This window comes from Zea mays, chromosome 1 (genome assembly GCF_902167145.1).
Source record: "Zea mays cultivar B73 chromosome 1, Zm-B73-REFERENCE-NAM-5.0, whole genome shotgun sequence".
NCBI classification, from domain to species: Eukaryota; Viridiplantae; Streptophyta; class Magnoliopsida; order Poales; family Poaceae; genus Zea; species Zea mays.
Window position 1 is genome coordinate 77,963,505 of NC_050096.1, and position 13,448 is coordinate 77,976,952.

At 45.7% G+C, this 13,448-nt stretch overlaps 1 protein-coding gene across 3 annotated transcripts; it reads right to left on the reverse strand.

Annotated features, from left to right (window-relative positions):
* Window positions 1–1,805: 1,805 nt before the first annotated feature.
* Window positions 1,806–13,071, reverse strand: LOC100281290 (interferon-related developmental regulator 2). 3 transcript variants are annotated; one of them, NM_001154208.1, is made up of 13 exons: window positions 12,594–12,924; window positions 12,329–12,515; window positions 10,806–10,886; window positions 10,470–10,552; window positions 3,810–3,925; window positions 3,609–3,719; window positions 3,396–3,508; window positions 3,004–3,316; window positions 2,844–2,927; window positions 2,705–2,755; window positions 2,551–2,622; window positions 2,331–2,399; window positions 1,806–2,234 (listed from the first exon to the last, which is right to left on the reverse strand). In NM_001154208.1, exons 1-13 carry the CDS (start codon window positions 12,601–12,603, stop codon window positions 2,193–2,195), a joined length of 1,332 nt encoding a protein of 443 aa, NP_001147680.1. In that variant the 5' UTR covers window positions 12,604–12,924; the 3' UTR covers window positions 1,806–2,192. The 3 variants fall into 3 exon arrangements, 2 of the variants coding, with proteins under 2 accessions (NP_001147680.1, XP_008674407.1); XR_002268367.3 differs by having other exon boundaries at window positions 1,829–2,234; window positions 2,331–2,471; window positions 12,594–13,071; XM_008676185.3 differs by having other exon boundaries at window positions 1,829–2,234; window positions 3,810–3,904; window positions 12,594–13,071.
* Between the last annotated feature and the right edge of the window lie 377 nt (window positions 13,072–13,448).

Below are 13,448 nucleotides of genomic sequence, written 5' to 3' on the forward strand. Positions count from 1 at the left end.
GATCATTATATACTAAAGAAGATAATACTTCGAATGACGAATGCCTTTAACCATTAACATTTGTGTTGGCTTGTTCTTAACTTATAACATTTAAGAACAAGTTCTCAACAGCATGTTTATGTAATAATATGACTATATTTGTATTTAATTATTATCATATTATTATTTTGCTTCTGTTGCAACAAACGGATAAAAGCCTACTATACAAAAACTTTTGGATGCACCGCCAGATCTTCGTAGGTACGGCAAGTTTTCGATGGCGCTGGCTACATCGTGCGTATATTTCGGTGTGGAAACGTAAAATTTATCGAATTCGATGTGGAGCTACATCATCAACTGGTTCTTTGCTGGGCTAGCGCAGTGCCCATCTTTTTCTTGATGGAGATTTTTCAACGGCTAAAGACTAAGCTCAAACCTGATAATACTAGGGAGGATTATTGGCGATTCTTTCTTTCTGCTCAAGAAAGTGGGTCAGGGAAAATCCTATGCACACCATTTTCTTAAATCGGTGGACATTTGAAAAGGTCAAGGTATTGTGGAGGCATCGGCACTATTTGCGTCTGTCGATCTACCATTGGGGCACTTTATATTATTATTACATATAAGAGCAAAAGTCAGTTTCTCTCTTCCCTTTTTACGGCAGGAAAGAGAACAATAAAATTAATATAACAAGCAGAACATATAATTAACTAGGAATTATGTGTCTAGATTTGCCAAAGAAAAAACAAACAAACTGGCGACTGACAAGAGTTGATGGATTTTGGATTTTGGAAGAGGTTTATATATATATATATATATATATATATATATATATATATATATATATAAAAACTTGCAGCAAGAGCGGTAACTGGTTAGCATCTCGCTCCAGATTTGCCTATGAAAAAGGAAACAGAATTAGAGCAACTCTAAAAGATTAGCTAAAAAGGCTATCTAAATCTTACAAGATTTAGCTGCTCTTTAAAACAGATTTTACAAAAAAAAGTGTAGGCTAATCTACTAGTCTCGGTAAACCTACGGACTGAATGGAGAGTGAAGCATGCTATTCAAAAATAGAGAGTTAATGTGGAGGGATAGAGAGCCATTAAATTTGAATAATCATTTACAGAGTTATAACATCTTCAAGAGACTAGCTAAATGACTCATCAAACTAAATTTTAGCTACTTAACAATAAAATAAATCTATAATAGACTAGTCTTCCAACTCACCAAGCCATCTAGCTCTCTAAATTAGCCCCCTCTATAGCTAAATTTGGCTAGCCACTCTGACTAGCCAAGCTTACTTACCTGTTGGAGAGTCTGGTGGAGTGAGATGCTATATATAAAGTTTAATCTTTATAAAAAGGTAAATAAATGGTCAAATAGGGAGTAAAAATACATAGTCTCTTCGAGACGCTCTTAGTCTATTGGAGACACTTTCCTTCAAATATTAACTAAATTTATCTTTATAAAATCATATACCTGATCTCTTCAAGTTGCCCTTAGCTAGCTAGGTTATTCAGTTGACACCAGCTGAGCTGCCAGCGTGGGGGCATGCAGATGCACCTAGATCGATGGAATGGAAGCATACGATTCCTGTGCCGTACGACAATGACCAAGAAGAAGCACACGAGCGTTAAGTACGTCCTATCCTCAGCACACGAGGCATTATTATTGCCGAGCCCGCAGACGCCGGCCGGGCATCATTGCAACCGCCATCTCGTTGGGGTTAGGGTCGTGATTCGAAATCCATGCACAGTTCATCTAATTTAATCAATATTGTTGTTTCCAAAGAAACGGAGGGAGAATGGACAAGATAAAAAGTTCAGGACGAAAGAGAGCGAACGCATTTCGAAATCTCTTGCAGACCAATTATTGCGGCTAGAGGAAGAGTTCGCCAATTATTGCCCTTAGGCTAGACGACCTCTGTGTTATTCACAATCACCTCATATCTCTACCCTATGGAACTGTACAATTGTGATTAACTGAACTCAAGATCTCCTTTGCGCATGCAGAGGAAACACTAGGGAGTGCAGGGAACATGGCACTTTCTACAAAACTCAATAGTATTTCGGAGCAATTTCAAACATGTCGCTGTAGTACCGCCACCGGAGCAATACACCTCAAATGCATCAATACCGTCACATACACACACAGCACTCACCATCTGGTAACAGTTCCACTGTACAAAACTCCAGTCTTCCGGGTAGGTTCTATCCATATTGCTCGTTCAAGATATTCTGCTGCTTCCTCTCCTGCGCGCGGCGGCGTGCAGAACGATACAACTGGGAGTCAATCAATGTAATCTGATTTCACCGCCATAAACTATGATAGAACACGCATATGCTCACCTGAGCTAGACGACGCTCTTTATTCAACTTCAGAGCTCTTCCTTTCTCTTCTCCAGATCTGAACATTTTCTGAACGCATGCAAACAGATTCTTTAGAGAACTGTCGCTATGCCCATGTCTTGATGCCTATCTTACTGGTGACTGTTTTTTTTCCCCAACCAACTTAGAAATGATACAATATAATGTGCCCAATACAATCCAATAGCTATGAAAAGGTTACCTTTTCGGTGGCTGACATGTTTTCAGTACGATCAATTTTGATGTCAAAGACCTCATGCAGCAAATCGTTGTCCTGCACAGACAAAGAGAAGCTTTAACACTATTATACCAAAATACAGTATTCCACAGAAATATCAAGTTCTGCTTATGATAACCTGTGAATGCTTCAGGAATCCCCGCCCAAGAAACCGCCTCATATAGTTCAACTAAGAAATGAACAACAAATCTCAGAAAAACTTCAAATTCGGAGCACAGCATTTTGAGGAAATGAAAATCAATTCAAGAAACGGACACCTGTATTGATTCACGCCATGATGTAACTCTTAAAATGCCATTCTTGCCTGAAATCCTAAGTGATTCTTCAGGGCACTCACCACTCTGGAGAAAAAAAAAATCAGTTCTGGTCTTTCTGAGATAGAAGAATTCAAGGAAAGAGAATTAAATAAACCTACACCTTAATAAAATCTGAGATTCGTTGGAACAGGTCTCTCTGATCATTAAGATTTTTCTTGTCAGCACCCCTGCCCCCCGCCTCCATAGATAGACTATAGACTAGACCAGATAGTTTGGCCTTCAATGCTTGCATATTCAAGAAAAGTTGATGCTTAGAACCACCAGCCTCTCCAGTGTAACTGTCAACATCAGCTTCGTCACTAGAGGAAACATCAAACATTCTTAGCTCAAAACACAGAGCTAATGCTTCACCAGCAGCAATCCGCACAGCACGGTCCTCTGCTTCTAGAAGGCTACAGAGAAATGTAATTGGCCTACATGCAGAAGGGCATATAGTTTCATGAGCAAATTGACATATAACAGAGAACAGTGATTGAGAAATCTTTCACTAACTCTTTCCAAGAATCAGTATTTCTTCTAGATGAACCAATAGTTGTTAAAAGAAATGCCCATGCAGATACGGCAGCTGCTAACAAAGGAGGCTTCGGTTTTCTGACTACGCCGACCTGTAAACACACCCAAAATAATAAAGTTTAGAATAAACTGGATGTCATACTTTCTGCTTATTGCTATACAACCAAAAAAATGGAGGTCAGTCGGCCTTACATTTGATCCTGATTTTGGATGGATCACATCCCAGATGGCTTTCAGAGACAGCTGAGTTTCAGCAAGATCAGTTGCACCAACAAATGTGACAACTGCTAAGCAATCAAGTGCCTACAATCATTCGGTTTAACTTAACTAGATGATAAATTTGCTAGAAGCTTAGAACCAGAACCACAAAAAAAAGTGAAAATTGCAACATACAGAGATCATCTTTTGTGCGTCAGGCCAAGTTTGGAGAACTCTCAAAAGATGTGGATGTGACTCATCCATTATTTCGTGCGAACTACTTCCAGCACCTAGTGTAATTGCCAGTAAGCCTTGCAGGTACAAAATGAAGGGAAAATGATCAATATGAGCATATCACATATTCTGCTGCAGCCCTTCAGCGTAGGAATGTGTCTCCCGCCTCCCCCCCCCCCCCTCTCCCTTCCCCTCCCCCTCCCCCCGGCGCTCGAACCCCCCAGAGCCTCATGTCGGCGCCTACCCCAGGCCCGGCGGCCACAACACCTCCCTCCCCTGCGCCGGGGCTCCTCTCCTCTCCGGACTCCTTTCCTGCTGGACGTTCCAAGGCCCAGCGCTGGAGTGATGATGGTGGCGGCCCTGCTGGGAGGCAACCTTCATATAGGGATGTGTTGATCTCCTCCTCCATCCCTCCCGTCCAGCCCCCCCTTGATGACGTTCCTGCTGATGGTTGGGTTACGGTCGTGAATCGTCATGCTCGCTGGCGCCGTTCTCGTCCTCCGAAGCCTCCCCCCAGGCCTATCCCTGCCGACTTGCGTGGCAAATGTTTCAACTGTTTCTCGCCTTCCCACCGTGCGGCTGTCTGTCGCCGTCTGGTGAGATGTTTCCTCTGCAGGCTGTCTGGGCACCATGCTAGCGTGTGCCCGCGCCGGCGGACGATCTCAGGATTACCACGACGTTCCCTGGTGTGGCGTCCTGTCTCTCACTCTTCGTCTTCCACCATGGCCCCGGTTTGCGTGGAGGGTGGTCAGGATGGTGACGCCGTTGCGGGCTCCGGTGGAGGCGGTGGTCTGAGCTCCGGCGGCGGCGGTCACCGTCGAACTCGACGGGGGCACAGGAGGCGGAGGGCGAGCGGTGGGCTCGGTGGTGGGGACCGTGCTGAGGCCTCTGGTGGGACGCCCCAGGCGGCCCTGGAGGTTGATCGCGTCCTTCCCGGTGTCGCTTCCCGGCCTTCGCGCTTCTTTAGGCGCACCCAGAGGATCACTCAAGCTGAAGACGATCTCCGGCGTGCCCTGCTCGTCTCTGTTGTGGGTCGGGAGGTCTCTGGCTACGCCGCGGAAGTCTCTGATGCGCTCATCTCGAGATATGATCTTGAGGCGGATGCGCTCGATCTTCGTCGTGTTGCGCCGAGCACCTTTGTTGCCCTCCTTCCCAACGTCGAGCTGGCTGATCGGGTGTTCAATGGTGGTCAGTCCCTCTACGCACCTCCCCTCCTGCACATCAGAAGATGGTCTCGTCATTTCATGGCCTCTGGTGGTAGCGCTTTGCCGCGACTGCTGGACGTCGAGCTTCTTGGTCTCCCGATTCATCTCTGGGAGATCCGTACGGCGGAGCAGCTTCTGGATGAACACTGTATAATCCTCGATTTGCATGATGACACTAAGGATGGTGGGGACCTGTCCGTGTTCAAGTTACGGGTCTGGTGTGCTGATCCAGGGGGTCTTCCGTCGATTATTGACCTGCATGTGGAGGAGTCGTCGGTGCTGGAGGGGGATGTGCCTTCGTCCCCGCGCACGGTGATCTACCATGTTTCGATCATGGTGTCTCACTCTGACCGGTCATCGATGGTGCCCCCTACCCCACCTTCTCCGTCGTTTCCGGGCGGCCGCGACGATGGCCGGGATCGCGACTCTGGTTCTAGGCAGAAGCGTCGTTTCAGCTGCCGGCCCCAGTCGTCTTCGGTTCGTGCTTCGGTTCTCTCGTGCCTGGGGCCGCGGGTCCATTCAAGCCGCGACAATGGCGGGGGTCGCGACTCTGGTTCCAAGCAGACGCGTCGTTGCGGCTTCCAGCATCAGTCGTCTTCGGTTCGCGCTTCGGTTCTCTCGCGCCTGGGGCCACGCGACAACTCAAATTCGGATTTTGGCGGGCCAATCGATGCCCTAGCCTTCCCGGTTTCTCCGGTCGATGGGCTGGCGGCGCCTGTGCCTGCAATCTCCTCCCGGGAGGCGGATGATGCTTCGTTTCTGAGGCCTGTCGGACCAGTTGATGCGTCAGCTCCCCCAACCTTTTCGGTCTCTGAGTTGGCAGCGCCTGTGTCTTCCAAGGCCTTAATTGCTCTGGACGCTTCCTCTCCCGCCTCCTCGGGTCCTGTCCTTCCATCCGCTGGGGATAATTATTCTCTCCAACTTGCTGTGGTGCCTGGTGATCGGTGTCTGGGCGGCTCTGCCTCCACCCATATCCCCGGAGATCTTCTGTCGGAAACAGCATCCCCTCCTGTGGTCAACCAGATTACGACGCACTTGGACCAGGAGGATCTCCAGAACGCGACACCCTCGGATCTCCATTCAAGTAACCTGGGGTTGGTTCCTTCCAGAACCCTGTGGTGTATGCCCCCGAAGGTTTATTCCAGAAGATGCCGGGTTTTACAGCAGCATCCCCAAGTTTCGTTGGTCGACTCTCAGTTAGTTCAGAGCTCTGAAAACGTTTCGGTGGATGTCTCCATTTCGCCTTCGGATTCGCCCATATCAGATCAGCTCAGATCTTCCTTCAGATGCAGGGTTACCAAGTCTACAGTGCATATCTTGCCTGCTCCTCAGACTGGTAGACCTGGGGCTGCGAACTCCACTGTTGTTCCTCCTCGTCGCAGCCGGCGTATTGCCGGAATTGGTGTCGAGAACCTTGCCACTTCCAGCGATGGTCAGACAAGATTCAGGAAGAAGGTGATGAGGGTCCTTCACGTGATTGACGAGAACGAAGGCATCAATCCAGAGGCTCTGGATCGTTACAGCAAATTGTTTGACAAGCCTCTCTCCCCTTCCCATATTCAGGCGCTTGCAGCCCTTTTTGGCTGGTCTGCCCCTGAGGTGGGAGAGTGCTGATCTGTTATATGTTTGGTCGTTATTGTCTGGGGTTTTTATTATGAATCCTTCAAAAATTGTTTGCTGGAATGTGAGAGGCTTGAATTCTAAGGCTCGGCAGGATGTGGTTCGCAACTTGATTAATTCCTTCAGAGCCAATGTGGTTTGTATTCAAGAAACTAAAATGCCTGAGATTTCCGTTCAGACTGTCTTGTCATCTCTGGGAAGTAATTTTGTGCACAGATTGGTCCTTCCTTCGGTAGGGTCCAGTGGTGGAATTTTGGTGGCCTGGACCAATGAGATTGGACCAGCCAGCTCTTCAAGGGTGGATCTTCATAGTGTGTCGGTGCAGTTCAGCACCAGGGATTAGCAACCTTGGTGGTTAACTTGTGTGTATGGTCCTCAGGGAGATAGCAATAAACATCAGTTTATGCAGGAGCTAAGAGGCTTAAGTTCTGTCTGCCTTGGTCCGTGGATTATCATGGGGGATTTCAACCTTATATACAGAGATGAAGAAAAGAGCACTGGCAACTTTAATAGGCAGCTTATGCACAGTTTCAGAAGGCTCATCAATGATCTCGGCATTAAAGAATTAGCTCTTCACGAGAGGAAATTCACCTGGTCTAACCGTCAAGATGCACCCACGCTTGTTAAACTTGACAGAATGTTTTGTTCTCCAGATTGGGAGCAACTTTTTCCCAACTGTCTTCTTCAGAGTGCGAGCACTGATGGTTCTGATCACTGCCCTTTGCTGTTGGGCCTCCATGACTTGAAACCTGGTCGTCGCCGGTTCCACTTTGAACCCCACTGGACTAAGCTTCCTGGTTTTCTTGAGGCAGTAGAGATCGCTTGGAACTCGGTTTCTCCCTCCTTTGACCCTTTTGTTACCCTTTCTAGAAGGTTTGGAGCCACTGTCAGACACCTTCAGAGATGGTCTCATAAAAGGGAAGGGAATATTATGGCTCAGCTTGGGATGGCGCGTGAAATTATGCATAAATTCCAGATTGCCCAGGATAGTAGGCCTTTATCGGTGGTCGAAAAGTGGTTGCTGGACCAGCTTGATGGTCACACCGTGGCCCTTTCCTCCTTGCAGCGCTCTATGGCTCGGAGCCGCTCTAGGATCACCTGGATGGCTGAGGGGGATGCTAATACTGCTTTCTTCCACCTGCACGCTAAGTATCGCAAAGGCAAGAATTTTATTGGTAATCTTTTATCCTCGGATGGTCTTATTTTGTCCAGACACGAGGATAAGGAGGAGTTGCTTAATGATTTCTACTTCAATCTGCTGGGTCGTTCAACTGACAGAGAGCATTCTATAAATCTGGAACACCTGCACATCCCCACTCATGACCTTTCATCGCTGGACAGCCCCTTTACTGAGGAGGAAATCTGGAAAACCATCTTATCCCTGCCGTCCAGTAAAGCTCCTGGCCCGGATGGGTTTACAGGGAAATTTTATAAATCCTGTTGGCAGATTATTAAGGGAGATATTTTGGCTGCTGCTATGGCAGTCTGGAATAGGAGGCTGCTGAATTTTGACTTGCTCAATTCAGCCTATATTATTCTTCTGCCCAAAAAGGAAGACGCCTCGCTCGTTAAGGATTTCCGGCCCATCAGCTTGGTTCATTCTTTTGCTAAGCTCGTCACCAAGCTTTTGGCTAACAGGCTGGCTGGTCATCTGGATAAATTGGTGTCGCATACTCAAAGTGCCTTTATTAAAGGTAGATCCATCCTTGACAACTTCATGCTAGTTCAACAGACAGCTAATCTATTCCATCAGAAAAGACTTCCTCGGATCCTTCTTAAGTTGGATATCACAAAAGCCTTTGATTCGGTCTCGTGGTCTTTCCTGTTAGAAGTGATGAAGCATTTGGGTTTCGGTCAAATTTGGTGTGATATTGTGAGTAATCTGCTTGCTTCTGCATCAACTCAAGTGATTCTTAATGGCGAACCAGGTCAGAAAATTCACCACAGAAGGGGGCTTCGGCAGGGGGACCCTCTGTCTCCCATGCTGTTTATTCTGGTTATGGATATTTTATACTACTTGTTAAAGAAGGCAGCTGAAGACGGTCTGCTGAAATCTTTATCTGCCCACTCAGAGCTCTGCCGCACTTCTCTTTTCGCCGATGATGTGGTGATCTTCCTGCAACCTGTGGCTCTGGATCTCGAGGTCACCATGGATATCCTAAAGATCCTTGGTGAGGCATCAGGGCTTAAAACAAGTATGGAAAAAAGCAGTGTATTTCCCATTCACTGTTCGGCGGAAAATGTTTCTACCATCCATAATCTTCTTCCATGTCCTGTTGCCAATTTTCCTTGCAATTACTTGGGGGTGCCTCTTTCGTTGAAGCGACTTGGTAAACATCACATTCAGCCATTCATTGATAAGATTGCAGATCGCCTGCCTAGTTGGAAAGCCGACCTCCTATCTAGGGCTGGAAGGCTGATTCTTGTTCAGTCAGTTCTATCTTCGATGATGGTTTATTTAGCTATGGCATTGGACCTTCCTTCTTGGGCTTTAAAGGCCATAGACAAAATTCGGAGAAATTTCCTTTGGCGAGGAAGAAAAGAAGCTATGGGTGGCCACTGTTTGGTGGCCTGGAACAAAGTGACTAGACCTAAAGAGCTTGGAGGCTTGGGCATCTCCCACCTGCAGCATATGTGTTGGGCCCTCAGATTGCGTTGGCTCTGGTTAAAAAAAACTGAACCTGACCGGCCCTGGGCAGCCTTCAATTTTCATGTGCACCCTTCAGTTCTGGCCTTCTTTTCTGCAGCAGTTTCTTCTGAAGTGGGCAATGGCAGGAATACTCTGTTTTGGACAGATAAATGGTTAAATGGCCAAAGCCTACAACAGTTGGCACCTCATCTTGTCAGGTTGGTATCTTCAAGGGCTAGGAAAAGGAGTGTTCAGGATGCCCTCACTACTGGAAGCTGGGTTCAGGACATTAGAGGGGCTATTACTGTTAATGTGTTGACTGAATTTTTTCAAGTCTGGGACCTCGCTGCCAGCTGGATTTTGCACCCGGAACAGGAAGATAAGCACTTATGGCTGCTCTCTAGTTCAGGAAATTATACCGCCAAGTCGGCTTATGATGGTTTCTTTATTGGCTCAACAACCTTTAGGTCATGGAGGAGGATTTGGAAGAGTTGGGCTCCTGGAAAATGTAAATTCTTCATGTGGCTGGTGGCGCACGGCCGCTGCTGGACCGCTGACCGGCTGGCAAGGAGAGGCCTGCCTCATCCTCAAAGTTGTCTGTTATGTGACCAGGAGGAAGAAACTATGAATCATCTGCTAGTTTCCTGTGTCTTCTCAAGGGAAGTCTGGTTTAATATCCTGAAAACAGTCGGTTTGCAGCACCTCTCTCCCAGTCTCGATTCTTCTTCCTTTGATGATTGGTGGGAGAATGTAAGCATGACCCTTATTAGCCACTCCGATAAGAAGTTGCGCAAGGGGCTGAACTCCCTTATCATTTTAGGAGCTTGGGCCATTTGGATTCATCGCAATCAATGTGTCTTCAACGGAGAGCAGCCTAGGGCTAGCAAGGTCATAAATTGGGTCATGGCTGAGTCTCATCTTTGGTGTAGGGCTGGGGCTCGCGGATTATCTGATATCCTTTTACCTCGGCATACTATTTGAGGAGTTGGTCTCTAGTATGCTTAGTGTACTGGTGCTCCTGCTCATTTTCTTTTGTTGGGTGGTGTGTAGAGTTGTATGAGGTTCTTTAACACCTCACCCCATCCTTTTCTACTTAATATAATGATACGCAGCTCTCCTGCGTATTCGAGAAAAAAAAAGAAAATGATTATGGAGAAGAATACTAACCAATGCAGCGACAAGCCAGACACACCTCTTTTACAGATCCCCTTTTAATTGAATTGATGAACTGGCTCAATAGTGTGACATATCTTTAAAGAGGAAAAGAATACATCAGTTAAAGTTAACTTAAATAAGGATCCCCTTTCCCAAGCAAACTATGATTTTGTCCACTCATGCATATATGTAAGCCCACTATTTTTTTAAAAAAAAAAACAGAGATAACTGCATTGATGAGGTTACAACTTACACACCCACGGGTGTGCACGACATAATATATCCATCTTTTGACTGGTCTAGTTATATACAATTTTAAGACACCATTAAAGAATCATAATAACTTACTTGTTTTCCACTAAACCAAGAAGCACAAAACTTTCAAAAGCATCGGTAAGAGAGCCCAATGCTTCCTCTCTTGTGGATCCCCTGCATCAGCCATGTATGTTACAGTAACAAAGTGTTTAGTAATGTTATTTGGTCATTCAAATCACCAATTGGTAAATTCTGATCAACATCAGGCGGATATTACAAAAAGAAAGCCCACAAGCAACACTTTGTGATGATAGTGAAAGGAGTACATTTTATTATTCTCAAGAAAAAGTGCCTTGTTAAGTGATAAAGTGAATGTAGGTTGTTGAGAATGAAAGAAAAAACATCAGAGAGATGAGAACAAACGAAACCTTCAGTATACTATAAGCATCAAATAGAACTACTGAAAGTCCATTCCTTCCGACTTTTGATGCATTTACTCTAGGGAACATTGATGTCATGGTCAATGGATATTAGTTCATCAATCTTAAACAAATATGGCAAGGACTCGATCAAGTCCAACATCTGTGAGCATTTAAACAAAATGTAGAGATATGCATATCAAGTGTGTTTGAAACATGAATGACAAAGAATAGCAGTATGCCTTAATATGCTTTGGTTCTGTACTATCAACTTTCAAGGATATATCAAGATAAACAGCAGATTGCAGCCAACAAGTTGAGTAAATGTGACAACTATTTGACAGATGGAGTAAATGAGACATGAAGCCGTTCCATTTGCTACAAAGAAAAATATAGTTGGCTATTACAAGGGAAAGGATATGTAGCATGTTTACCTGTTAAAACTTTAAATATTCTAAACATAACATATAACTAAATAGAAGAGAACATATATGCATTTCCACCATTTGTCAACCAGCATAAGGGATCAGATTTAAAGGCAAGTAAAGATGCAACTTCCGCTATTCTTGAACCAGCATCGAAGATCAACTTTAGTGAACAAGAAAATACATTAACTTAAAATTTACACCAAATGTGAGATACTCCTAGATGTCTCATAAGTCATATGTGGTCACTTATCCTGACAATTCATAACACCTATAAAAAAACAAAAGCCAGTTCTGTAATTGTGAAAGCATAAAGGTAAGGTACAGATAGTTGCATGAGGCCTATTCCAGCATGTAGAAATGTAATACTCAAATGACTCCAAACCTTGCCACACTACCGAATTTCGCGCAAGACAAGAGAAAACTTGGCACGAGAACAAAGGGAGTAAAGGATGTTTTCTACCCCCTAACACACATTGCTAGGATCGTCGACTGAAAAACTAGGCAATGTGTGGAGTTAGTGCCAGGAGAAAATGTACTGTAGCGGCTATCAGTTGTGTTGTCAATATATATGAAGCGGTCACTTCCGAAGTAAGTTGTTGTGCATTGTTTGACGTTTCAGCAACAACATGAATAAGTTGCTAACCAAGCAAGCATGAACATTAACAGTCTGCACATCCAAACAATCAACTACTGGCACAAACCTGACTAACAGACAGCCATAGCAACCAGCAAGGTGCTAGACTACGAATAGGACCACCCAGGCACCCACCTCTTCTCATAGAGAGCGTCGACGTACTTGTCAAGAACGAATTCCTGCGAGCTAATATGCTCTGTGGCCTGCGCGAACTGAAGGTCAGACAGCCCACTGGACATGGAGGTCACGCTATCGGCATCGCCACCACCGTCAAGCTTGTCATCGGCACCACCACCACCTCGACCGCCCTTGTTCCTCTTACCTAAGACAAATGACACCAAAATCAGCAACCAAACAGTAAACAATCAACCAATCAGGAATTGGACGGGGCGATGCGCACTCTTGCCCATGGAGACGTCTGGGCGGTCCAGGAAGCGAAGAGGCCAAGAACCAGCCGGTGATCAGGCGCAGGCGTAGCGGCGCGCGGTCAGCGGTGGATCCGACAGAGGGAGGCGTCGTCGGAGGGGGCGGCGAGGAGGAACCGGGAGGAAGAGCTGGAGCTGGAGTTGGAGGTGGAGAAACGGAGGCGCGCGCCGTCGTTGAGGTCGGATTGGCCGTGGAGACGCCGAGCCATGTGAGATTGGGCGACGGTGAGGGGCGGATGAACGGAGCAAGGAAGAGGAGACTTTTCTGGCTTGTTTTTCTTCCCCCCTTGTTTTCCTTGTGATTTGTCAACGAGAAGCAGCAGAGTCGTCCGTCCCGCCACAGGAACAGAGACCTGCCAACCAGCGGTCCAGCCGCGTGCAAATCGTGGTTCACGCCGCTCGCCCTCGCTGGAACGGGCTTGCTGCCATCTCATTCAATTTGCTTGCAAGTCCAAATTTCAACCGTAACTTACGATTACAAACATAATATTTTCTCTGTCCTAAAATATTAGTCGTTTTAATTCTTAATTTTTAGATATATTTATATAGATATAGATGAAGATGAATATATAAAATACATACATCAAATATTGTATAAACTTATTAATTAACTAAAACAAATTTTAATATCTATCAATCTATCTATTACAAACATAATATCTATCTATCTATCTATCAAAATAATTGTTTACTCCCTTTGTGTTGTTGTTCTCTAGCAAACAAATCTAGTATCCTAGAAACCATAAGTATATGTAGCGGGTGGATCTAGGATATTCAAGTACCTTTAAAACTTAAACAATCACAGGACGAGTACTCAATTGTATTTCAGA

Bases quoted from the DNA above. Each gene is read 5' to 3' on its own strand.
- LOC100281290 (NM_001154208.1), bottom strand. The intron at 3,926-10,469 runs GTTAGTATTCTT...TGTACCTGCAAG, and splicing joins TCTGGCTTGTCGCTGCATTG to GCTTACTGGCAATTACACTA. The intron at 2,623-2,704 runs GTTATCATAAGC...TTGTCTGTGCAG, and splicing joins GATTCCTGAAGCATTCACAG to GACAACGATTTGCTGCATGA.